The following is a 26,846-nucleotide window of genomic DNA, read 5'->3' as shown; positions in this document are numbered from 1 at the left end:
AAGAAACATGAGAGTTAACATTGGGTGTAACTGACAACACTGGAAGAGAAGGAAGTTTCAGCTCTTCGGAAACAGGCCCAAGTCCTTCTCCACCCTCAAAGACATGGGCGAATAACCTTTCAACAAGACTTGAGAGAGGTTGTTACCAACGTCTTCATCAGAAATTTCCAAAGGGACATTCTCTGGCTCATCAACGAGACTAAAGGGAATTGAACTAGAAAACGGATCTTGAGAGACAAGGGTGTTACACCCCATATTTTCATACTTGAAAATACACCATAAATAAATTGATGGAAGATCAGAAATGAGATGTTACCTACCGCATTTTCGTATGTTAAAGTTTTATCATAAGTTAATCGACGTAAGTTCGGGAATGAGATTATTTTGAGATTATAAGCATTATGCTATTTTAGAGTAGTGATGAGTAAGTTCGTGAAGGTGAGAGGGTAAGTAAGTCGAAGAAAGTGAGTTTAGTTAGAGTTTGACAATTTGGGATAAAATATGGCCCGAGTTAAAATACCTGGTATTTATGGATTAGTGTCATACAAGGTACCACATGACCATGATAGTAAGGTGTATACGGTATGTTAAAAGTGAGTAAATATTTTAAGTAATTTGAGATAATCTATAATCATGTGAATTTTGGATAATGGGGAAATTAACAAGTTAATTAATAATTAGTGGTTGATTAATTGAAGTCTTTGGATAAAGACAAAGCCAAAAAAAACATGGCAGCCCCTACATGAGTCATTATGTGACTCTTACATAACTTTGCAAGGTGTCAACCCTTAAAAAATATCTTACTCATTGCTCACATCCATGTTATATGATTGCTCGTGCAAAATGTGTGAAGTGCAAGTCAATAATCTATTTGTAAACAGTACGACCTTATACATGAACACAATATTCTTACAATACCATCTTCAACATAAACCTTTTCCCAAAGGTAGATAGGCTAGTAATTTAGCAGTTGGCAGAAAGTGTGTATAAAACAAAAATCATAATGTCATGCAGAATGATAACAAAAAAACTTATCTGAACAAAATGAGTTCTGTATCAGCAGAATTGGAGAACCATCAAAATGACCAATTACTCAATCATAACAAATTTCAGTAATTCGATGATGAGCTTCCTTAATTAGTAACATGTAGCGTATCAACCATTGACAGCGCACAAGGTTGAGATCAATTCACAAGTGATTGTACGGATTTTTTCCTACTCCGATCTTGCCTTCACGAGTTTTGTCACAATTGTCGTATGTTAGAAGGATTGTCTAGAGAACCGGCTCAGGTATGTTAAGGCTATCACTTCTTTCTTTTGGCATGATCTATATGACACCAACGAAACGAGAGAATGCACAACTTCCATAAATGACTCTATTAATAGAAGTATTAGAGGTGCATATGTTCTTGAATTTTCATGTGTCATATTATTCTAACATCTTTTCATGGGTCTCAAAAAAATATGTAAGTTGAAATAAAAAGTTTACTTCATGATATTACTTGAAGGCATAACGGTCTTATGACACTCAAAGAGATTTTTTTTTATGTACTTCCCATGCATTGTATTCATGTGTATTGACCCATGACCAGATGGAGTTATATATGTGTATATATGTATATATCTGTATATAGGATACGGAAAAAGGTTATGGTGTTATATATTCACCACCACCTGATCAGCCAGTGTACGTTGATGATTTGCCCACAGTGGCCGAGATGATATGATGGGATACCTTTAGAGGCTTGATGATGTTAATCATATACCCATGCATGACATGCCATTTATACGCATATGCACGACATTATAATATTAAATGATTCACAAAGTTATTCAGATATACATGTTGAGTCTTTTACCCTGGGTTTCTCTCATATCTACTAGTTACTGATTTTCATTCCTTACATACTCGGTACATTATATGTACTGACATCCCTTTTGCCTGGGAACGCTGTTTTTCATGCCTACAGGTCCTGATAGACAGGTCGAGAGTCCTCCAAGTAGGCTATCAGCTCAACGGAAGGTATTGGCGCACTTCATTTGCTCCGGAGTTGCTTCTTTGGTCAGTATGATTAGTACATGTATTGATTGGTATGACGGGACCATGTCCCGACCTTTATGATACTATGTATTCTTAGAGGCTTGTAGACAGATGGATACTTATATGGCCTTGTCGGCCTATGTTTCGAGTATATAAAGAATCATGCTGGCCTTATAGGCCCGTACTTCATATGTATAAGTTTGTATTCCCTCATGCTTTACTCCGGTTCATTTACCTATGATAGAATGATTTGAAAGATACATTATGTTGGTACTCGTTTGAGTAAGGTACCGGGTGCCCATCGCGGACCATCGGTTTGGATTGTGACAAAAATGGTATCAGAGCAGTTCTTTCCTAAGGAGTCTACAAGTCGTGTCTAGTAGAGTCTTATTTATGGGTGTGTCGTGCACCACACTTATAAGCAGAAGGCTACAGGGCATTTAGGACTGTCACTCTTTCTTCTTACTCTAGATCATTTGGTAGAGCTCACTTATAAGAATTTGAATTCTGAACTTCTATTTTATTCGTAATAAGACGATGCCTACATTCAGAAAGATGGTCGATAAAAGATATAGTTGTGGAAGTGTTGAGTTAGAGTAACTCGATTTTGCATCTTGATTATGATGAGTAAATGTGAGGCCTTCAACAAATCATGCGTGTACTAAAAGGTGTAAGGTTCTTGATAAGGAGCTTTAAGGAAAGAGTATTTATCCACTCTTACATAAAAAGGAATAACAGAATCGGAAGTTAGACACAATTTTCAACAAGTAAAAGGAGCAAGGTGAATAAGGGTGCGAGATACCCAGTTAATAAAGCTTATCATTTTTACCATTCAGGAAAGGAGATATAAGAATTTTGAGTTACCTTCAACAGTACCAGATGTATCTACAATCGGCCACACCGATCTCAGTTATGCCCTATGAGAGCTAACATATATAGTTTAATAGAAAGACGGGTTATCAGGATCCGGCTAGGGTCAGAGTAACCCAAATTAGTGGATGGATTGGTAGAGTTAGTTGACATTTCCGAAGGATAGTGCAAACGTGGTAATGGATCTCCTTGCAAGACACCTAGATGGTGCACTCTAAAATAGTACAACTAGATATGAGTGCTACAAAGATGGGCACTAGAAGCCTGAAAAGGATAAATATTATCTTAGTATGACTCTCATCCCTAGTAAAGAGATGATACTAGGCAACCCGAAGAGCCAGTGGATGAAACAAAGGGGATCTAAAAGCTAAGAATATCTTGTTGAAGTTTTCAGAATAAAGTGATAGACAGAAATGTTAGCAGGAAATGAGAAGAGAGCTAATGAAGCATTAAGAATAATATGTGATACATGGATGACAATGGTAAGTCAAAAAGATGACAGTATTACAGAGACTATAATCAAATGAAGGAAATGACGAGAGGTGACAGGCCTTGAGACAATAAAAGAGTATAGGCCATAAAGTCATATCCTCAATTTGAGAAATAAGTTTGCAACTCTGATACGATTACCAAAAGGAAAAGATATACCTCAGAGTAATAGAAACTAGTATAGATTGGTGAACAAGATAAGCTAAACATGAATTAGGGACTGAGTGATTTGATAATAGTTGGCATCATGAGAATTTCAAATTTTGTTTTGGCAATAATAGAATGGACAACAGAAGAAGATTCATGAAAAATTCAGAGAATGGTCATTCATGCAGACACTTCTCTAAAGCAAGTAATGTGAGTAAAGTTAAACTTAAGGAACTGTGTGTGCCAATTACACTAGGTGTCACCATCGTGAGTAAGGAATTTTGTTATCCTTGGTACAGAAGGATTGCTGCAAGGCAAGTAATGTTCATCAATAATGTGAAAAGACGCAAAAGATGAAGAGATAACACATCTATAGGTAGATCCTCATGACTTCAACTCTTAGTACTCCCCTAAAGAGGGGAATATGGAGTGATGTGGCATTAAGTCAGAATTAAGTGGTTCTAGTAGCTATGAAATGGTAAAGGAAGAATGCAATAATAATAAGCAAGGGATGAGATTGCACTTATTCAAAGCCTACAGATAGGCTACGATCCCAGAATATTATGCAAGTACAATGTCAAGTAGATGAGGTTAGGGTTCCTGCCCGAGAAGTTATTGATAGGTAAGGAGCCAGTGCGAGACATAAGTTAAGACAAAGAAAATAAACCAAGAAAGATTACATGGAATATTGATATGAAAATGGGCCAACGAGTAGTTAGTAGTTGATTCAGGAAGAGCCTAGTTGTGGCAAGACAAGAGGATATAGACAAATCAACATATCGTGCAAGATAAACATAGGGAACACCAATATAGGGAATTCGGCCTCATAGTTATGACATCGTGATCCTTGAGAAATATTCAGATAGGATTTGGGGTAATTAAAGGTACCGTATAAGTGTTACGGAAATAAAAGAGAGTCCCACTGGGAAGATAGTGAAAACTTCAGTTTAGAAGCAACTGTATGAGCACATGAGCGTGAAAGTAAGTAACTAAGGACAATTATAGGTGAGTACGAACATCAAAAACTATATCGGATAAACGATATATCGAGCTTATAACTTTATACGAGCTAGAAGGTCTCTCTAAGTACTACAATGAAAGACTAGCTGAGGAAATAAGGAAGAAGGGTTCAACCTAAGCATAGTAACTTGAAGAAAAAAAATGGTCTTGTAAAAAAAGTATCACAACAACATTGTATGCACTCCATAAGAAAGTGACACCTATCGTGGCTAGTGAACGAGAAGTAAAATCAAAAGTGATATTCAAGGTCACATGAGTTGTACGGAATTCAATATGTGTTGGCACTAAGGTAAGCTAAGTATGCATGCAACAAGGGGGCAGGAGGACCAGGAAAAGTAAATACTTATATTTAAAGAAAGCTGAGAAGGAACGGAAAGAATCATTCGATTACTAATCCAAAATTAGTTACATTATGAACGCACTTAAGAGATCAAAGTTTTATACATGCAGCATATATGTTGACAATCATACAGACATAGCAGACTTCGGTATAAGTTAAAAAAAAGAATTGAGCCCAGGACATAGACATACACCCATGAAAGGCTAAAGTAATAACTAATACCATGAGCCGCAAATTATAATATATCTTAAGCCTACATAAAGGCTGATCAGAAGGAGGAGGAGACTAAAGAGTTATATCAACGAAGTAAATCAGGAGTTTGATTATTGGACCCAGAAAATTATAGAAATCGTGATTGAGAGTATTACAGAATTACTCTTAATATCAGAGGTACAAGAGAGATAGTACAACAACCATATGCTATAACGGCTCTACAATAAATCTAGTTAGAAGAGTACCAGCCTCATAAGGAGCTAGTATGAAGCTTTCACCGAATCATGTAAAGAGGTGCAAGTATTATAATAGAAGTTCAAGTTGTGGATGTGAGTTATACCTATGTGAAAAGGAGGTCATGAAAGAGATAGAAGACATGATGCGAGACTGTAAAGTTAGTAAGGTAAAGGTAAACAACATATGAAATATGCAAATGCAGAAGGTTGTGAATAGTCCATACTTCGAACAAAAGGATAGAAGCGTTGGGATTCAGTGTCCAGGAATGATAGCGGCATCGTTAGTGGCTTATCTTCCAGCCTAAGGTTTATAGATATTAAGAGGTCTAGTTAAGAGAGTAAAGAAGAGTTAGACTATGCGATGTCTCGCTTGATGATCCATAAAAACATAAGAAAATCGGTTGCAACCTAAAGTATGGTAAAGCGACACGGTTTTAGGAAGACAGGAGTAAGGATAAGAAAAGACAAGTGAGAAGGTGATGAGAATGGATAAGTCCTCGGGATTAAGCCCATGAAAACAAGAAGAGCTGATGGTTTCTCTAAGTTATACAAAACTCAGTATAACCTGAATGAACTCAAAGGAGTCTAAGACTAATGGCATTTAGAAGAAAGGGAATGCTGCCCTGGTTGTAGAATGAGGATGTAATTGTGATAAATAAAGCATGACATTTGGGCCTTCGATTGAGTAATGACTTGAAGAGGATTTCACGAATTGTACGGGATTTAAATACCCACGTAAGGTGAATCACATTGGGTTACTATGAAATATGGTTATGGAAGCATGGCATCGCCCCAGGTGGATCAGTCTAATCATTTCAAATGCTACACGATGAGACGTGAGCCCTAGCGTCAGAGTTACATAAGAGATCAAATTATCAGTGATAGATGATAGATCAATATTAAGGTGAATTAACAATGGTTGGACAAGAGTCACAAGTTTAGGTCGTCATTCTTAAGATAAACTGTAATGAAGAAGCATTAAAGGACATAAATTTATACATATAGGATAAGCAACGAGAGTAACCTGGAGTTTGGTAGCAGGCCTCAGTAATGATAAATCAAAGCAAGAGTTATGGCAGTAAAGTCATACGGATGGATGAATGGATCTATGAAATAAGGTATAACAATATTCGTAAGTTCAACTAAGCACCGAGCAAAGAACTTCAATATACCTATAGATACCTAGAGGGACATCTTGTCAAGCTCTATAGGTATTTACAAAGTGAGGCCTAGATATGGGCTAGAAGTTGGAGGAAAAATGAGAGAAGAGTCGCATAGGCACACTTACAAGGCCAGAGTCTTTCAGGCTGCATGATAGAAGGTAACAACAGTTTCAAGATTGGAAGGATTCCAACCATAAGCCATGGTATGAGAAAGAGACATAGAGGGGGAAATGTCCTGACCTTTGGAATTATTCACAGAATAGTTGCCTAGATGGCAAGGAGAGTACTAAAGTATTCGAAAGGTATAAGTCATGAAAATAATAAGTGCATTAGTCAACATTCGAGGACGAATGTTCCAAAAGGGGTAATGATGTTACACCCCATATTTTCATACACGAAAGTACGCCATAAATAAATTGATGGAAGCTCAGAAATGAGATGTTACCTACTGCATTTTTGTATGTTAAAGTTTCGACATAAGTTAATCGACGTAAGTTCAGGAATGAGATTATTTTTGAGATTATAAGAATTATGATATTTCAAACAAGTGATGAGTAAGTTCGTGAAGGTGAGAGGGTAAGCAAGTCAAAGAAAGTGAATTTCATCGGATTTTGACAATTTGGGATAAAATATGACCCGAGCTAAAATACCTGATATTTATGGACTAGTGTCATACAAGGTACCACATGACCATGATAGTAAGGTTTATAAGGTATGTTAAAAGTGAGTAAGTATTTTAAGTAATTGAGATAATCTGTATTCATGTGAATTATTGGATAATGGGGGAATTAACAAGTTAATTAATAATTAATAATTAATGGTTAATTAATTGAAGTTTTTGGATAAAGACAAAGCCGAAAAAAACATGGCAGCCCCTACATGAGTCATTATGTGACTCTTGCATAACTTTGCAAGGTGTCAATCCTTAAAGAAATATCTTACTAATTGCTCACATCCATGTTATATGATTGCTTGTGCAAAATGTGTGAAGTGCAAGTCAATAATCTATTTGTAAACAGTACGACCTTATAAATGAACACAATCTTCTTACAATACCATCTTCAACATAAACCTTTTCCCAAATATAGATAAGCTAGTAATTTAGCAGTTGGCAGAAAGTGTGTATAAAACAAAAATCATAGTGTCATGCAGAATGATAGCAAAAAAACTTATCTGATAAAATGAGCTCTGTATCAGCGGAATTGGAGAACCATCAAAATGACCAGTGACTCAATCATAGCGAATTTCAGTAATTCGACGATGAGCTCCCTTAATTAGGTACATGTAGCATATCGACCTTTGACATCGCACAAGGTTGAGATCAATTCACAAGTGATTATACGAATTTTTTCCTACTTTGATCTTGCCGTCACGAGTTTTGTCGCAATTGTCGTATGTTAGAAGGATTGTCCAGAGAATTGACTCAGGTATATTAAGATTATCCCTTATTTCTTTTGGCATGATCTATACGACATCAACGAAACGAGAGAATATACAACTTTCATAAATGACTCTATTAAATTAGAGATGCCTATGTTCTTGAATTTTCATATGTCATATTATTCTATCATCTTTTCATGGGTCTCAAAAAAATACGTAAGTTGAAAAAAAAGTTTACTTCATGATATTACTCGAAGGCATAATGGTCTTATGACACTCCAAGAGATTTTATTGACGTACTTCTCATGCATTGCATTCATGTACATTGACCCATGACCAGATGACACCATATATACGTATATATGTGTATACGGGATACGGAAAAAGGTTATGGCATTATATACGCACCACCACCTGATCAACTGGTATACGTTGGTGATTTGCCCACAGTGGCCGAGATGATATGATGGGATGCACTCAGAGGCTTGATGATGTTATTGATGCATATACCCTTGCATGGTATGACATTTATACGCATATACACGATATTATTATATTAAATAATTTACAAAGTTATTCAGATATACATGTTGAGTATTTTACTCTGGGTTTCTCTCATGTTTACTAGTTACTAATTTTCATTCCTTACATACTCGGTACATTTTATGTACTGACGTCCCTTTTTCCTGGGGACGATGCGTTTCATGCCCGGAGGTCCTGATAGACAGGTCGAGAGTCCTCCAAGTAGGCTATTAGCTCAGTGGAAGGTGTTGGTGCGCTCCATTTGCTCCGGAGTTGCTTCTTTGGTCAGTATAATTAGTACATGTATTGATTGGTATGGTGGGACCCTACCCCTACCTTTATGATATTATGTATTCTTAGAGGCGTGTAGACAGATGTCATGTATACAAATACTTGTATGGCCTTTTCCGCCTATGTTTCGAGTATATAAAGAATCATGTCGGTCTTATAGGCCCCTGCTTCATATGTATAAGTTTGTATTCCCTCATGCTTTACTCCGGCTCATTTACCTATGATAGAATGATATGAAAGATACGTTACTTATCTATACGGTTCACTTGATAATGAAATTTATATGAAAATCCCTGAAGGATTTAAAATACCTGAAGCGAATTCAAAATCTCAGGAAATTCATTCAATTAGATTACAAAGATCTTTGTACGGTTTAAAGCAATCCAGGCGCATGTGGTATAATCGCCTTAGTGAATATTTGCTGAAAGAAGGTTCATAAATGATGTTATTTTTCCATGTATTTTTATAAAGAAAATGGCATCAGAATTTGTTATACTTGCTGTTTATGTTGATGTCATAAATCTTGTTGGAATTCCAGAAAAGCTCCAAAAGGCAATTGAATATCTTAAGAAAGAATTTGAGATGAAAGATCTTGGAAAGACAAAACTTTATCTTGGTCTGCAGATTGAACATTTAGCAGACCGAATCTTTATCCATCAATCTGCCTATACAGAAAGGGTCTTAAAATGCTTTTACATAGACAAAGCGCACCCATTGGGTACAACAATGATTGTTCGATCACTTAAAGTAAATAAAGATTTGTTCCGACCTCCAGAAGAGGACAGGAACTCCTTGGTCCCCAAGTACCCTATCTCAGTGCAATTGGTGCATTAATGTATCTTGCTAATGCTACAAGGCCCGACATAGCATTTTCGGTTAATTTACCAGCAAGATATAGTTCTTCTCCTACTCGGAGACATTGGAACGGGATTAAGCATATATTGCGATATTTAAAGGGAACTCTTGATATGGGTTTGTTTTATGCTAACAAAGATATTGCAGATCTTGTTGGTTATGCAGATGCAGGTTATTTATATGATTCCCATAAAGCTCGATCTCAAACCGGGTACGTATTTACATATGGAGGTACTGTCATATCATGGCGCTCCACAAAGCAATCTACTGTTGCCACTTCTTCAAATCACGCTGAGATAATAGCTATTCATAAAGCAAGTAGGGAGTGCGTATGGTTGAGATCAATAATTCATTTTATTCGAGAAAAATGTGGTTTGGAATGTGAGAAAAGACCCACAATTTTATACGAAGACAATGCTGCATGCATAGCCCAATTGAAGGGAGGATTTATAAAAGGAGATAGAACGAAGCACATTTCACCAAAATTATTCTACACACACGATCTTCAGAAAAATGGTGACATTGATGTGCAACAAATCCGTTCAAGTGATAATCCAGCAGATTTATTCACTAAATCTTTGCCAACTTCAACTTTTGAGAAGATGGTATACAAGATTGGAATGCGGAGACTCAAATATTTGAAACAAGGTTTTCATCAGGGGGAGTAAAATACGCGATGCACTCTTTTTCCCTTACTAAGGTTTTTTCCCATGGGGTTTTCCTTATAAGGTTTTTAATGAGGCACCTAGCAATGCGTATTACTAAATATGTGTACTCTTTTTCCTTTACTAGGATTTTTTCCCACGTGGTTTTTCCTAGTAAGGTTTTAATGAAGCACATTATCTTTTAATGAACATCCAAGGGGGAGTGTTATAAATATATTATATTATGGATGTTCATTTAGTACTCCGTTGTAAATAAGATTTCTGAAGAAGCTTATCCATATGGGACTCCGCCGTAAATATGTTTATCTATTTAGTACTCTATTGGAAATAAGCCTTCTGAAGAAACTTATCACTTCGGTACCCGGTTATGGATAAACATTACCCCCAGTAGAAGATTATCCATACCGGGTATAATAAGTTTATCATTTTAGTATCCGGTTATGGATAAACATTACCTCAGTAGAAGATTATCCATACCGGGTATAATAAGCTTTTCCTTTCAGTATCCGGTTATGGATAAATATTACCCCCGGTAGAAGATTATCCATACCGGGTATAATAAGCTTATCCTTTCAGTATCCGATTATGGATAAACATTATCCATGGTTACAAGATTATCCATACCGGGTATAATAAACTTATCCTTTCAATACTCCGTTATGGATAAACATTGCTCTTAGTAGAAGATTATCCATATCTGGTGTAGTAGCAGCTTATACAACAGCTTCCTTTCTTATATAAATAGAAGAAATTTCAGTTCATTATGTATATCAGTTGAATTCGAATAATATATCAGTCTCTCTATACTTGTATTTAATTTATGGTCTTTATTTTATGACAAAAGTCAAATACTACACTTACCATTAAAAAAATCTCATGTGAAAATATTTTATAAAAAAAAGAAGAAAAGAAAGAAAACAAGGAGAGCAAGCCATTTCTGTAGTTTGCCCCTTTCCTTATCAAATCCCCCTTTCCCTTTTCCAACGAATCTCATTCATAATTCAAAAAATAGGCACCGAATCTCACAACTGTCACCACTACCATTTGCATTAACCCCAGCTCAACCTTCTCCTACAATATAATACATATGCCCCAGATCTATTTTCCCCAGAAATGACATTTCCAATCATTATTTATGTAAGTTTTGCCTATACCCATTTGTGTCATTTGATCTTCTTGGGGCTAAAAATTTGATCTTTTTAATCAAGAACTTATTGGGTTGTTTTTTGTTTATTGATTTTTTTTTGTTTCAGGGGATATATAATGTGTGTTTGTGTATGTAGATCTTGAGCTGGAATTTTGAGAATTTAGAGTGTCAAATTGAGGGGAAAAGGGAAGGGGGTATATTTTAAAAAGAAAAATAAAAAGAATGGTTTTTTGGGAGGGTTATGTGAGTGATGAAGTGATGGGGACATTTGCCCCAATAGTGGTGTATTGGATATATGCAGGGTTTTATCAGCTATTGCCTCCCATGGATAACTATCGTCTTCACACAAGGAAAGAGGAAGATGAGAAGAATTTAGTTCCACTTGGTGCTGTTGTTAAAGGGGTTCTTCTTCAGCAGCTTGTTCAGGCCACTGTTGCTCAACTGCTATTCTTGGTATATTCCTCAGCTACTTATGGTTCTTGTTTCATGATATTTGTCTTATCTGTTTTGGTTGGAGTTCTTGATTAATTAGATAGCCGTGTGACTTGGTGGGTTAGGCCTGAAGGCAGGGGCGGAGCTAGGCCAAACCCAATAGCTTTTGTTCCAACATTGTATTTATGATAAAAGTTCATTAATAATATGCCAAATTTAGATTTAGAACCCAGTTATTAGCACATGAAGTCGTTCTAGAACCCAGAACCAGTAAAGTTAAATCCTAGCTCTGCCTCTTTAGGAATGGATAGGTAGAGCTTGAGGCATGCGAACGGCCCTTTTGTAGAAATGCAAAGAGAAGGTTGCATATGATATACATGCACCCTCCTCCTACGTCTCAAAAAAAGTTGGGAAACAATTTGTGCACGGGGTAAACCCCTTTATAACAAACTTGTTCTGATTGTATTGCTGTCGGACTTCCAATTATAACTAACTTGTCGTTTGCATTTATAGTTATGAGGATAACTAAGTATGGAATGATTCTTCATGTGTTGCGCTCTATTTAGTGCAACAGTTATTCGATTTAGATTCTAGATTCTTCTATTTAATGTGCCAGTCAGCCTTAGCTTATGAAGTGATTACTTTTTGCATCGACAGGCGTGCTTTTCCCCCACCCCCTCCCATATTACACTCTTAGTTTTCAAACGCTTGAGTACATTGGATATTTGGTACGGTCCTTCTAAGAACATTGTTCCTCATGAAATTGATAGAAATGTAGTCAGATAGGAGGAAAGGAAGTGTAGAAAAAGTATCTAAGCATGGTAAGACTGACGATTATGTCATATTCTCATGAGCGAATGAAGCATTTAAGTGATGAAAGTATTTTGTTAACAAGTTAATGAATGAAGGGATGGTTGCTTCAATTCCTCCCCCCCCCCTCCAGTAGAAGCATGCTGAAGTTTATAAAGATGTTCTAATAGTGCCCATTGACAAATGTGCTCGTCCCCTCCTACCCCGTCTCCACATGCAATAATACAAACTTTGACCGTTCAAAGGTTTAACTACATTGCCATGTTATATGGACTTTGTAAGAACATTTTCCTCGTGGAGTTGATAGAAAAGAAGATGGAGAGAGGGAAAGAAGTCTAGAAATAAAGCATCTAAAGCATGGTGAAACTAACAAGTATGTTATATCTCACGAGTGGGTGCGGTATTTTCTTAAAATATTAATGAACGAAAGGGGGATGGATGAGTTTCAATATTCGTGTTCTCCAAGCATGAGAAAGTTAGATAAAAATGTTACATAGATTATATTCATTTTTCTTTTGAAACTGATAACTTTTCTATATTTCATATGTAGCAAAAACAGTACTTAGGTAGTACTGAAACCATATATACAAGAGACTCTATCTATCATTAACACTTTCTATATTGAGTCTAAAACATCAATAATGGTATTAGTATCATTTGTGTACATCTGATTACACCAAAAACTTAACAGCAAAATAAAGTTTAACTTGATCTTTTGCACGCCATTCTCCACATTCTCAAAACATCTGGAGTTTCTCTCTTTCCAAATTGTCCACCAAACACAAGCAGGTATAATTTTCCATCTAGTCCTATCCTTTGCATGTAGTCCTGCTTCCTCCCAACTTTTAAGAGTATCTACAACTTTCCCAGGCATGGTCCCGGAGATGCCTTTGAGGTTAAGAATAATTCTCCATAGGTGAGAAGTTATCTTACAACGGAGGAAGAGATGGTTAACTGTTTCTGCTGTTTCCCCACACAAAAAACATCTAGAACATAAGATGAGGCCTCTTTTCATCAGATTATCTTGTGTAAGGACAACTTCCTAGATTGTAATCATTTTATAGATAAAGTTGTGTATCACCTTGTGTTTTGGACCCAGCCTATAAGCATGAGGAAGTGAAATGAAGGGCTAAGTAGCTTTTCTGGTCTTATTGAACAGCACGCCTTTTATGTGCCTCGTTTTCACTCTAAATACGTTACTTAAGGAAGAACTTCAAGGAGACTTGACAATCAAGGGCAGTTTTTCATCTTGCATAAGCTAATAGCAAATTTAAAGGAAAACCATCTGAAGGATCACTTTCTCCCATTATCGTCAAAGTAGTAGGAGATATGGTGTCTGGGTTACTTGCATTCTGTATTATCTTGCAATCAGGATGTTGTAGAATCTGTAGCCAGTCAGTATTGAAATGCCATACTTGTATAAATCTGGACACTGCTTGTTGCTTTTAAAGAAAAACTTGCAGAAATTTGTAATTTGTAAAGGCTGTTATGGACACTGTGTCCTATGATGTAGAGACTTTAGGTCTCGATAGATTTTAGTCACTAGCGAGCTGATCAACCTAAAAAATGAATGTGAGGTGCCAAAACTGTCATCCTGACAGCTATTATAACAAGAAATGCTTATTTTATGAATAGCTATTGCCTGGATTTCCTCATTGTAACCATTGAATAACAGCAATAAAATTTAGCCATGTGGAGAATTTTTCCATACCCTTTGTTAAGCCGCAACCTTTAGTATTGGTCTTACAGGATTTGTGTACCTGTAATAGTGAAGAAAACACATTCTTTGGGAGATTCGTTTCCTCCTAAAAAGTGATCCTTTCTTTATGGTGAAAGTCCTGGTTGCTTCTTAGTCAGAAATTGCTGTGAGCTCTCCAGCTTATACATGCAGATTCTGTTTTTAGGTCATATGTATGCTAAGTAACATGGATCGATAAATGAGCCAGAGGAAGAAAGAAATCTAAACTCTCCACAACGGGTTCGTCAATTCATCAAATTTCTTTTCGCATCCAAGCACGTGGCTGAAGGTCAATGAAGTGAGTGAAAACCAAGGAGACCAGGGTTCAAATCCCAGTAGAGACAGAAAATGTTATATGATTTCTTCCTATTTGCTTAAGCCTTGGTGGGTAGTGTTTCCCAGTACTTGTGCTAGTGGGAGGTAGCGGGTACTTGATGAAATAGTCGAGTGCGCGCAAGTTGGACCGGACACCATCATTATCACTAAAAGACAGAACTCATTAATTTCTTTCCTCCCTCAAAGATGGCTGAATTGCACCTTAATGGGCTATCTCTGAGATTTTTTTCCTCTTTCATTCTTAAACTTGTAATTCCCTGTGCTAACAATTTGTTTGAATACTTCTTAAATTTGGGTAAAGCCTTTTTTTTAATGTGATCATCAATGCCTTCACATTGGAATTTCATTAGTTGAAAGGGTCACAGGATAAAGGTGGTCATCTTTTTTCTTTTAGCAAAATTTACAGCTATTTAAAATCTTCACCTATAACCATAAAATGAAGTATGGACCTCAATTGTTGAGAGTTGAGACGTGGAATGGTCAGTGACCTCCTAGGCTCCTATATGACGTGTTGGGACAAAGATGTTTTTATGGTACAATTATGCATGTATATAGTTTCAAGGATGTCATGTACATGTTGACGTCTCTATGAGCGATTATCACGGATAAGTGACGGGCAATTGTGTAAAAGATGGTTAATGATTTAACAGGAGCAAAATAAACAGAATAGTGCTTGATGTTCATCCTTACATGTTGGACTTTAGAGAGTGATGAAAATGCTTAGTTTGCTCATGGACTGTCAATTCCTTAGATTTTATTTTGTGTTAGTTGGGGGTGGGGGGAATTACTATATTTATTGGCAGCCATAATGTTTTTTGTGATTCAAATCATATCTTTGTTGCCTCAACTTCTCAATCGGGCATTAGTTACTCTGTGATAATTGTCCGATACTTCTAATTTATTGTTAGAGCTGTAACTTGTCTGCACGACTGCAATTCTTATAATCTATCCATCCAGTGTTCAAAAAGTATTGCTGAGTTAGATGTCTGTCGTTGAAAATGATCCTGTCTTGTCTACAGAAACAAGACTATTTTGTGTTTTTTCCGTTGGGGGTATATAATGCTGCTTAATGCTTGTACTAAGCTATTTTACTCTTTGAAGCTTAACCCGGTTCTCCATTATGTTAGAAGGGCAAAGCTGCTAGCTAGCACAAAATAATGTTGGATGGGTTCCTAATGCTGAGTAAAAGAAAATTATGAGGTTGTCTAAAAGGTTATCTGAAGTTCAACTTCACTCCCAGTAATGGAATTTGGTGCTTAACAGCTATTCAATGCCAAGAGGAAGTTTCAGGGCTTGCAGAAAATCCTGGAAATCAATTTCCTGTACCAGCTGCATATGTCCATGGCAAAGTAGTAACTAGCGATTATTAGTTTGGAAGAATAGAGTCATTTAGTTTTGGCAAACCAGATATGATATTACGAAGTCTATTGTTTTAGCTTTGGCAATTTCTTGACAATAACTGACTCAAGTATCTGGTTTTCTATGGCAGATAACTTCGAAGGTAACTGCATCAGGAAATGTAGTTCAGCCCTCAATTCCTGTTCAGATTGTGCAGATAATTGTCGCAATGCTGGTCATGGACACATGGCAGTACTTTGTGCATCGCTACATGCATCAGAACAAGTTTTTATACCGCCATATTCACTCCCAGCATCATCGGTTAGTTGTGCCTTACGCGATTGGGGCCCTTTATAACCATCCACTTGAAGGTCTCCTCCTGGATACCTTTGGTGGTGCTCTTTCATTTCTTGTTGCCGGAATGACTGCACGTACTGCTGTAATCTTTTTCTGCTTTGCTGTGGTCAAAACGGTTGATGATCATTGTGGACTCTGGCTGCCTGGTAATATCTTCCATTTGTTTTTCCAAAATAACACTGCTTACCATGACATTCATCATCAGCTCCAAGGCACCAAGTTCAATTATTCTCAGCCATTCTTCTCCATATGGGACAAACTTCTTGGAACGTACGTGCCATACAGACTTGTAAAAAGACCTGAGGGTGGTTTCGAGGCACGACTGATGAAAGATTAGTTGCATTTCAATCATTAGTCTCTGTATGATTCAACATGCTTTTTGTAGGGATAGCTACCAATTGAGGTTGTTCACTCTAGCAGCTGCCTTGGAAGGTCTACATTCATCAAGACTTGAAAATGTGCTGCAGAAATTAGAATTGTTCATTCCTTTCTTTTCAGTTGACCCTGCTTATTCGTATTTTTTATCTAACCTCTTGATGATTTGTAAGCCTATTGTTTCTGAGTTCTTACTTTGTGCAGTATTACTTGTTTAACTATTGCAACTTGCTTACACTCTAGCAGGTTGATGATTTTGTATTGCCATTCAAGAGTTGAGTTGGGAAAAATCAAGATCATGTAATTAAAATTGTTAAAACTTCGTAGTGTAAAATCTCATGGTCATTGGAGTTTTTTGCATCGCCCGTTTTATCATTCGTTGTTTAATTATCATTTGGCTTAGCACCTATCTAAACATAGCTGCTTTGCCACAATATCCATTTGCTTAAAGCCAAAATGAACAGGGTGGTTCGACTTGTTTATTGACTGCTGCGTACATGTTGAAATTGAATCTACATTAAAGTAATTGCCCCTGAAGCTCCTCTTTTCATGACATTACACAAACATAATCCTCATCACAAATTTCTGCAAGAGGAATCTCATTTCTTCAGATTTTTGAAAATGAGTCATATCTCTTGAGAGAGCGAGCCTTGGTATAATGGTAGAGTTGCTCCTTTAGTAACTTGTAGATCATGAGTTCTAGTCTTTTTGCGGAAATGCCAAGATACTGCATTCAATATACGCCCATTCTCCCCTATCTCTCAGTCTCGGGGAGCAATTTCAGCACAAGGTGAGCCCTTTTAGTCATACATATGGTTTCCTCCGCCACATCAAACTAATGTGCTTTATACATAAAAATTTGAATCAATCTCACCAGTATTCTTTACAAGAACAAGCCCCATCTTTGAATCTGTGGAAACGAGTCCTGTCTCTCACAATAATCTCCCGCTCATATATCTTTGAAATGAGCTTAATCACAACATGACAATCCCCACATATTCTAAGATTCTTATTCACGCTTATACAAGTGCCATCTTGTGTACTGATCAAACCAAAAGCCACTGCAAGCTTCTCACTATGATAACACAGTGCATTCTCCTTCTCCTCCGGTCCTATATCATGGAACACATAATTAGTTTCTGCCACATACCCGTATTCTCTAATCCTTAGCAAAATCTCATCAAGCTTCCAATAAATCTCCTTCCACTTTGGATGGTTTATATCACCATTCATGAACTTGTATATCGTTCCACCAACCTCAATATAGCTAAAACCCGGTACTTTTTTTACATCCTGGCCTTTCATGGCCTCTCTTACTCTTCTCACATCATGCCACCTCTCCTGTGCCGCATAAAGATTGGAGAGCAACACGAAATTCCCACAATGATTTGATCCCATTTCAACGAGCTTCTTGGACGCTCTCTCTGCCATTTCCACATTACCGTAAGTCTTGGAAGCCCCTAATAGAGTTTGCCATAGAACCACATCAGGAACCGTAGGCATCGACTCTACAATTTTATTAGCTTCATCTAACCGCCCGGATCTTCCCAACAAATCCACCATACTACCATAATGCTTTACATTCTTACTCACTCCACATCTATCCATGGCATCAAACAATTTCATTCCTTCGTCCACCATTCCCGCATGGTTACAAGCACAGATTGCAGCTAAGTAACTAACGCTGTCTGGCTCAATTCCAGTTTGGCCCATTGTCTCGAAAAGCTCAAGCGCTTGTTCTCCATCTCCATACATTGCCAGTGCCATAATCATGGTATTCCACGTGACACGAGTGCTCGAGCATTTCATCTCATTGAACACTTCATAAGCTCTTCTAACAAGACCACATTTAGCATACATATCAATAACTGCATTACAAACAATCACATTGCAATCAAGATTCTTAATTTTGATATATTCATGGACATGTTCGCCTTCTTTGTTCGCCCCCAACTGCGAACAAGCAGAGAGAGCACCAAGCACAGTGACCTCATTTGGTTCCATATTCTCCTCCCTCATTTTCTTAAAAATCTGCAAAGCTTCTGTGGGTCGGTTCCCCTGAGCTAGCCCAGCAATTAACGCGTTCCAACTTGCTATATCTCTAACACCCATTTCATCAAACACTTGGCACGCATAATCCAACTCACCACATTTGGAATACGCATCCAGCAAAGTTGTGCGCAACAAGACATCTGATGCAAACCCAAATCGAATCACATGGGTATGAAGCTGTGGGGTTTCAGAACGCGCCAATGCACGGGCACATGCTTTGAGGGTGAAGGAGCAAGTAAGAGCGTCGGGCTTACAAGGCAAACGAGACATGGAGACATAAAAGATGACAGCATCAATGGGCTTGGGGCTTTGGGCAAGGCCGCGAATGACGGCGTTCCATTCATTCTTGTCAGGGAAAGTGATGTGGCGGAAGATATGGGCGGCGTAAGGGAGGTTGCCGGCGGAAGAGACGGCGCAGAAATCCAAGAATTTAGCGCGGCATGTGTAGAATTGAAAAATACCAGTGGTTACGAGATGGGCTTGGAGTTGTTTGAGTTGGGAGAAAGAACTGCATTTTGACAGTAACGAATCGACGTAGGCCATACCACACTAATGTCGCTTGGGAACAGTTTTAGAAATACTCGCGGTTCTTTCCTCCTTTTTTTTTTTTTGAATAAAATTAGAAAGAAATTGACTAATATTAGGATAATGAGGTACTTAGTTTGAGAAGAGATCATGTCATTTGCGAAAATAGTCTAATATTGAAAGTTGATAAGATATAAAGTATGAAGTATTCTTAATGCAAGCTTAATCCTAAGTTGACCCTTTTTTTCTTTCTCCATACCACACTCAGTCTTTTTTCTTTCTCCTTTATATAATTGACCCTTTTTTTTTTTACACGTATTCATATATTAGATTGACATCAAGTCAATGTAAGGCATTTTAGATAAAAGTATGCGAAATCAAACAATTTCACACCTTGTCAGCGTCTTTGGATAATTTAGTCCAATATAATCCAAGCACTAATTATTCGAACTTTCGAAGTAACTTTGTTTCCTTCCTGGTCATGGGTGCCAGGAATGGACATAAGTAGTCGTGAACCTAACCTACTACGAGGATGTACTCCAAATTTTAGCAAGAATCTTGAGGTACCATACTACCAGTACTGTTTGCGGAGAGATTTGAATAGGTGCAAGCATAAGTAGGTTCATTTGTATTTTACTCATGCAAGAAAAATAAACATTCAAATTGTATATTTTCTGCTTGACTTGTAAATGAAAAATGAGGCATAGTCAACAGAAAAAAATGATAAATATCTTTCATTTTCGACCTAAAAATTACGGATTTGAATCACCAAGGGAGTAAAGTGGAGGGGATATAAGGAGAAAAAAAGAGGTCTACCCAACCTTTTTTTTTTTTCTCTGCAATAAAAGGGCTTTTACATGACAACTTAGGAGGCGCAAGAAAAATTACCTACATGTATTTACTTACAAAATTCATCCGTTAAATAATTGAATCACAATGTCGTATACCTTATTGTATGGCATTCCTGTTAATTTTTCAAAAAAGAAAGAAAAAGGTTGAAAGTTTCGAAAAAAAAGAATAAATGCCTGAAATATAGCCTTTCACAAAATCCAGGCCCAGAAGCATCTAGACATTTCCAGTAGCGCCTTCCTTTTCCCCCACCATTATATATAACAAAACCAACTGCCATTTGTCTTTCTTCACGCAGTTGTACACACACGCATATCTCTATCAGTCGCTTAATTTTCCCCTCTGTAATATACTATAAACATGAGGTATGTTCTTCAATCTTCTCCTCTTCCTTTGCGTTTTACGACATGTATTTATCTTCCTTCGTAGGGGACTATAATAATCTGTGTTTTTACAGCTTTTTATTCACACATTGCGTAAGACTCGTACATACTATAAGGTTTTGGGTGTTTTCAAGTTTTCTCTCGAAATCAAACCCTAGGATTTAGAGTTTTGTATTTGAACTTTAACGAAAAGGAATTTGTATCTGAATATTTTATGTTCCTCTTTTTTTTTTCCCTTCTATATTTCATTTATAATCTAGTCTGCTCGTCCCTTGAACTTGTGATTTACAAGAAACTAATCTATTCACTTGCTATTGGTAACTAGTCTGTTTTTCTCTTTTTTTTTTTTTTGAATTTAAATGATATAGATGTAGCAATTTATCTATCTCTTTGTTTTTTGTTTTTTTTTTTTTTTTCGTTTTGGGGATGGCCGAGATGAAGGAAGGGGAAAGGACGGTCTCTGGTGAGTGGTGAGTACTGAATATAGGATGCAATGTAGATATGGTATATCTGCTCTTGTTTTTGGAGAACAATTTCTATCTTACTGATTGATGAGATCACTTTAGGAACCATAAATGGCATAGGGAATTTTCTGGAGACGTAATTGCGCAGGCGTTCAACTGATTCTTGTAGAGATATGATAATGAACACATGCTCTGTGCGTCTCCGCCTGTGAAAAGTCAAATATTCTGCTTAAATAGTGGACACATGTAATAAATAAGAAAATACTGAAACCTATAGCCTTTTTGGGTGCTTGCTGCCATTCTTGCTCAATAATGTCTCCACTATTCAATAAATGAGTATTGATGCTTTGGCATCTGCACTATAGCCATGCACTATGTATCCCAAAGCAACACATTTCCTGGCCATTAGTGCTTTGAAGAATCCCTTCAAAATTTATTTAGGTTCTGGTCAATTGCTTTATAATGAGGTTGCAAGGGAATACTTGCTTAGCTTTTCTCTGTTTTCTTTTTGTTCCCTGTCATAGGATGTCAGCGTTATTGTTAGTTGTGTTCTTTTATGATGTTTATCTGAGTTTTTGTTAGTTATGAACTAAAAGTAACCAACTTAAGCGTCAAAATAAATCTAATCCTATTTTACTCAAGACACTATTTTGGTATCTATGTTCTAATTCCTTTAGATACCAACTTCTGAAGTAGAAGCCAACCTTTCACCATCAACAACAATAAACCCAGTGTAATCCCACAGACCTTTCGGCCTTTTATAAAATTTAAATAAGGATAATATCTTTATTTATTTTGAGAAACTTTCCATCTATGAGCGGTCTACCAAAAAGTATGAGCCACATTTTCCAAAGGTACCTAATGTTCTCATGGGTGCTCCAAAAGTTAACCAAAAACGAGATATTATTCCTCAAATGTTCATGGTTAGTCTCTATTCCTTCAAAACCTCCCTTATTTCTGTCCTTCCGTAGGATCACACTGAGGATCTGGGCGGCAACATTCCGTTCTTTGTGTTTCTCTACCTCCTTCAACTGCGTAGGCCGTAGTACATAATTCACTTGTCCAATATTGTCTACTATGCTCCAAAATTAGCGTATATAAGTTAAAACATGACACTATGGAGTATGGTGTTTCTCTACCTTCTATATCAAAGTTGAAGTTGCTCTATGGACTATGGAGTGTCTTAGTTTGTCTTTCACAGTAATCTATCATGGTTCTCTTATGCACCCATCACAATGCTCATCAGTAGCTGTTCAAACATGAAATGCGGTGGAGTCTCCACCTTCATCTCATAGCTTTGGCCCTATGTCAAGTTGGTCTCTTATCGAACTGTTGCACCTCATTTATTTGTAATTGCATATGAAGAGCTTCATGTGGTGCTTGCTTGAATTTTTTTTTACTTCTGCATGTAATTAATATAGCAATTCGGGATCTACCATTATGTGCCATGCTCCAAGTTCTTATTCCCTACATATAGTGGGATAATCAGATAAAAATGACAAAGGAGACAATTATACATAGGATCATTTGTTCACTTACCTTCCTCAAAATTTCTTGTCTTGAAATATCATTTATGAGTTAATGAGTTCTCAGACTCATTTATTTAACTTGGTTGAGATCCATTTGTTTTCTGCTTCTCTATCTCAGCCGTCACCCTGCTGTCAAGTGGGCCCAGAGGTCCGACAAGCTGTTTATCACGGTGGAGTTGCCGGATGCCAAGAATGTGAAGCTGAAACTGGAACCAGAAGGAAAATTCTTCTTTTCTGCAACTGCAGGAGCTGATAATGTACCGTATGAAGTGGATCTCGATCTCTTTGATAAAATTAATGTTGATGTAAGTGAAGCTCCCTCAGTCCATATCTGCAAATTTTTGTGTGAGAATTAATGTTAATTTTACTGTAACAACTAAAATTAACATTGTTAATTTTACTAAAAAATGTTCATTCAGGAGAGCAAAACTAGTACTACTTCTAGAAGTATCGTTTATCTTGTGAAGAAGGCAGAAGACAAGTGGTGGAGCAGACTGATAAAGCAGGAAGGTGTACGTCCAGTGTTTTTGAAAGTTGACTGGGACAAATGGGTTGATGAAGATGAAGAGGACACTAAACGTTAGTATAAAGTCACTAGGAACATGCTTTACTGTTGATATTAATTATTTGGTATATATATTTGCTAACCATGATACTAATATTTCAGCTGGGACAGATATGGATTTTGGTGACATTGACTTCTCGGTAAGCAGCTTTAGAGATACTAATAGCCAGCAGTGGTTGTTTTCGTCTATATTTATGTTGAAGTTTTAACATGACCCCTTTATTATTCTCTCAGAAACTCAACATGGGAGGCGGTCCTAGTGATTTTGATGCTGATGTGCCTGAGGGTAAGTCAGCTTTGGTTACCCAGCAACAGTACCATCCCGATATGTTCAGCTTCAAATCTTCTGCTCTGGATTTGATTTGTCAGTTGTAAAATTTGTTTTGTTCTTATCTAATGTAAGACTTTTTTCTGCAGGAGACTATGACAGTGACACCGAGGAAGAAGAAGTGAGGGAGGAAGAAAATAGTGCACATAATGAACCTAAAGCAACAGTACCTCCAAGCACAGAACCCGAAGCAAAAGCTTAATGCGTTTGTAATATCTGAAAAGCGTTTTAACTGCTTGAGTTTTACTGTAGTACTGTTAGTTATGGCTAGAGCAGTTGTGCAGGAATTGATGTCAGTTTATGCTATATTTTAAAGATCAGGTGTTCCCTGTTATTGACTTGTTATCATATAGCTCTTGTTATTTGGTTACAGATGATGGTTACAATCTTCTTGTCTGTGTGTCTTCTGAAGGATTTTGTTTCAAGGCGAAAATCATTTGTGGTTGAGATGCCCTAGTTGAATGAATCTTTGTGCATGTATGGCCTTAAGGATTTGCTTATTCCGGATGATTTGCAGGTCATTTGGCGACTTTATTCCAATCCGATTCCAAGCTGAGAGTGCTTGTACCCAAATGCAACATAGAATACGTCCTTTAGCAAACTGATCACATTGCACTAGATTACTTGGTTCTTACGATTTCAATTTCTACAGTAGTTCAGCAATCCGCTGGTGTACCAAATTGAGCTGATGGTATACGTGATTAGTCGATTGAATGACTAGCAAAAAAATGTTTGCAAAAATTTGGATTGTTTGATTGACACGGGAACTGGGGAGTAGGGGTGGCGATTTGACCATTTAACCCGTCCAACTAGCCTAAAGATTAATGGGTTGGGTGACAAACATTTTAGCTCATGAGTCAATTTGGGTTGCGCCCAAGTTAACCCATTATTTTTTATAGCTCATTCTGAGTTTCTGACCCATTTAATAGCCCAAATATAACCCATGAAACTCACCCAAAACAAAGGATCTCAACCCAACTTATCTAGAAATTTACTTAGTTGCCCCAATTTTATTTATTTATTTATTTATTTATTTTTGTATTTTTAATTTTCTGTTCTTTTATTTTTCTACCCCATCCACCGACCCTACCCTTACCCCCTCCCCCGCAAAACCCCCCAAAAAATTTTACTTTTTTTTTTTCTATTTTTAATTTTCTGTTCTTTTGTTTTTCTGCGCCACCTACCCTCTCCCTAACCCCCCCTCCCCGCGCAAAACTCCTAAAAAAATTTACTTTTTTTTGTATTTTCAATTTTCTGTTTTTTTATTTTTCTGCATCACTCACCCACCCTACCCCTACCTCTCACCCCCAGCGCAAGCCCCTCAAAAAGAATTTATTTTTATTTTTATTTTATTATTTTCAATTTTTTTTTATTTTTTTGCACCACCCACCCCTCTCCCCCGCGCGCGCAAAACCCCTTAATATTTTTTTTACCTTTTCTTTATAACTTCAATTTTTTATTTTCTGTTTTATATTTTTTCGTTTTTCTATACCATCCACCCACCCCAACCCTCACCCCCACCCATAAGATATTTGTCAACTTACATATTTTAAGGTAAAAGATTTTTTTTTATGCAAGATGAGTATGATTCTAAAACATGGGTCAAGTTGGGCGGGTTGAGTTATGACCTATTGTTTAGCGCATCTTGATCCAACTCATCTTAACCCAAATACACTTTGAACTGGGTTGGGCAATGACCCATTTATTGACCTAACCCATTCAACCCAACTTGCCCAAATTCAACCCAAATCGTCCATTTGTCACCCCTACTGGGAGCTTGACTCCAGCTGAAGCCTGAAGGTGATAGTGGGAAACAATGAGCTAGATGTAGGGGACACTAAATTTTGATGAGTTTGGTCATAGCACAGCGTATCCTGTTTTTGTCTTAATTCTTTATCCTCTCTTTCAAAACAGTGAAATCTCATGAGCACGTGAAAAGAGAAATAGTGTGTTCTGCTTACAATTGGTTGGATAAGAAAATACAAGTCCAACAATATTTTGTGACAGGTACGCATAGAATGAAGCTTGCACTATTCTGAAAAACTAGCAACTTTCTCATACGAGAAATTGTAGCATTTTGTAGGTGAGGACTACGAGATCTGTTGTCTGTCTATTAGGATGAGGGCAGAAGTGGTTCAGTAGCATTAGGAATAATTTTTATCCCACCCTATCTTATATGCTTTCCCGGGACAATAAAATTGGTGCCTCTGGCAGAGAAATCTTAATATGAAACAGCTATTTTAAGATCAATTAATTTTTGGATACGTACTGATCAGTACAAATATTTTGTAATGGCAGTATAAATAATATTAGAATAGTGAAGCAATTTAGGTTTGGGTAATAAAATAAAAGAATAAATTTAATATGCTGAAATTTTCCAACAACACTAAGTAGTGAGTGTGGACAATCCATGAAATCGATTCTTAATTAGAAGGAAAAAAAGTAAAGGAGATGACCGTATAATACTTCAAATTAATATTGTGCCATGATTAGTTTCATAAAATAATATGAAGAACAATTCCGCATTCCTGCTTCTATTACACGGAATTGGCTAAAGATAAAGTATTAAGTTTCACCCTTACAAGAAATGAAAAGAAGCTGTTTCTTCTTAACTTTTACAATAGAAGAAACAAGACTACAAAAATTATGAAATATTGTTGTGTCCCACCAACTTCATCTCCTAGTAATTTGGTCGAGTCCAAAAGAAGCTGAAAGGTTTTGGCAAGATTGAATTATATCAGAAGGTTTTGATAAGGTGGAATCGAAGAAAATAAGCTTTTTAACGGTAATGCTTATAGATATTATTGCTCTAAAAGTTCAGTTATATAAGCTAATTATTTTAATTAGCTATCAAATGATTTTATCAACGGACGGAATAATTCTTTGCTATTTATTACACTTTCATTCTTTGGGATACAAAAAAGGCATACGAACTTCATAACAATGAAAAAATCACCTAATGTTTTTTGCCTCGCTGGAATTTGAACCTCAAGGTTCTTATAAAGTACCCACTTCATTGACCACTAAGCCATACTCTTGGGTAAAAATTTTTGTTATCTTTATAGAACATATATTTACATTTTTGCAGGTTTTGAATATGCTAAGCTTGGATTAGACACTGGAGCAATGAATAATCTTCAATTGTCGAGCATGTTAGAATATCAGTTCCGACTCAAAGAGTTGGTCAAGACTGACAAGGAGCAGAAATTGTATCTGGAGTGCCAACCACAACACAGTTTCCCTATCCTTGAGATCTTATCTGCGGGGTTAAGTGGTTAAAGCAAATAAAGGATTTGGATATGAATTGCTTGATTATTTGTTCAAGCATCAAGTAGTCCTGAAAAAGAAAAGAAAGTAACTCCTACTTCTAATTATACAATTAGAGG

The 26,846-nt window shown here is 36.8% G+C and overlaps 4 protein-coding genes across 5 annotated transcripts; 3 read left to right on the top strand and 1 right to left on the bottom strand.

The window, feature by feature from the left end:
- The first annotated feature begins 9,186 nt into the window (after positions 1-9,186).
- LOC138890059 (uncharacterized mitochondrial protein AtMg00810-like) lies at positions 9,187-9,546 on the top strand. The gene has a single exon (XM_070173409.1). It carries the CDS (start codon positions 9,187-9,189, stop codon positions 9,544-9,546), a length of 360 nt encoding a protein of 119 aa, XP_070029510.1.
- Positions 9,547-11,153: 1,607 nt separating this feature from the next.
- On the top strand, positions 11,154-17,125 carry LOC104234121 (very-long-chain aldehyde decarbonylase GL1-9-like). Its single transcript, XM_009787619.2, has 3 exons — positions 11,154-11,369; positions 11,486-11,832; positions 16,185-17,125. The coding sequence occupies exons 2-3, from the start codon at positions 11,602-11,604 to the stop codon at positions 16,725-16,727; spliced, it is 774 nt and encodes a 257-aa protein (XP_009785921.1). The 5' UTR covers positions 11,154-11,369; positions 11,486-11,601; the 3' UTR covers positions 16,728-17,125.
- On the bottom strand, positions 17,052-19,435 carry LOC104234120 (pentatricopeptide repeat-containing protein At1g34160). Its single transcript, XM_009787618.2, has one exon. It carries the CDS (start codon positions 19,358-19,360, stop codon positions 17,636-17,638), a length of 1,725 nt encoding a protein of 574 aa, XP_009785920.1. The 5' UTR covers positions 19,361-19,435; the 3' UTR covers positions 17,052-17,635.
- A 956-nt stretch (positions 19,436-20,391) lies between these two features.
- LOC104234122 (co-chaperone protein p23-1-like) lies at positions 20,392-23,832 on the top strand. Of its 2 annotated transcripts, none has more exons than XM_009787620.2 (6): positions 20,392-20,556; positions 22,686-22,872; positions 22,987-23,146; positions 23,235-23,272; positions 23,367-23,418; positions 23,550-23,832. In XM_009787620.2, the coding sequence occupies exons 1-6, from the start codon at positions 20,552-20,554 to the stop codon at positions 23,660-23,662; spliced, it is 555 nt and encodes a 184-aa protein (XP_009785922.1). In that variant the 5' UTR covers positions 20,392-20,551; the 3' UTR covers positions 23,663-23,832. The 2 variants fall into 2 exon arrangements, with proteins under 2 accessions (XP_009785922.1, XP_070028296.1); XM_070172195.1 differs by lacking the exon at positions 20,392-20,556 and adding an exon at positions 20,981-21,044.
- Positions 23,833-26,846: the final 3,014 nt, after the last annotated feature.

The sequence above is a fragment of the Nicotiana sylvestris genome, chromosome 4, assembly GCF_000393655.2.
Source record: "Nicotiana sylvestris chromosome 4, ASM39365v2, whole genome shotgun sequence".
Classification (NCBI taxonomy): Eukaryota; Viridiplantae; Streptophyta; class Magnoliopsida; order Solanales; family Solanaceae; genus Nicotiana; species Nicotiana sylvestris.
This window is presented reverse-complemented; position numbering and strand designations above follow the sequence as displayed.

Coding starts and splice junctions, on each gene's coding strand:
- LOC104234121 (XM_009787619.2), top strand. CDS start 11,602: ATGGTTTTTTGGGAGGGTTATGTGAGTGATGAAGTGATGGGGACATTT. Junction 11,833..16,184: donor TTGCTCAACTGCTATTCTTG/GTATATTCCTCA, acceptor TTTCTATGGCAG/ATAACTTCGAAGGTAACTGC.
- LOC104234122 (XM_070172195.1), top strand. CDS start 21,001: ATGGCCGAGATGAAGGAAGGGGAAAGGACGGTCTCTGGTGAGTG. Junction 21,045..22,685: donor AGGACGGTCTCTGGTGAGTG/GTGAGTACTGAA, acceptor TCTCTATCTCAG/CCGTCACCCTGCTGTCAAGT. Junction 23,273..23,366: donor TTGGTGACATTGACTTCTCG/GTAAGCAGCTTT, acceptor TTATTCTCTCAG/AAACTCAACATGGGAGGCGG.
- LOC138890059 (XM_070173409.1), top strand. CDS start 9,187: ATGGCATCAGAATTTGTTATACTTGCTGTTTATGTTGATGTCATAAAT.
- LOC104234120 (XM_009787618.2), bottom strand. CDS start 19,360: ATGGCCTACGTCGATTCGTTACTGTCAAAATGCAGTTCTTTCTCCCAA.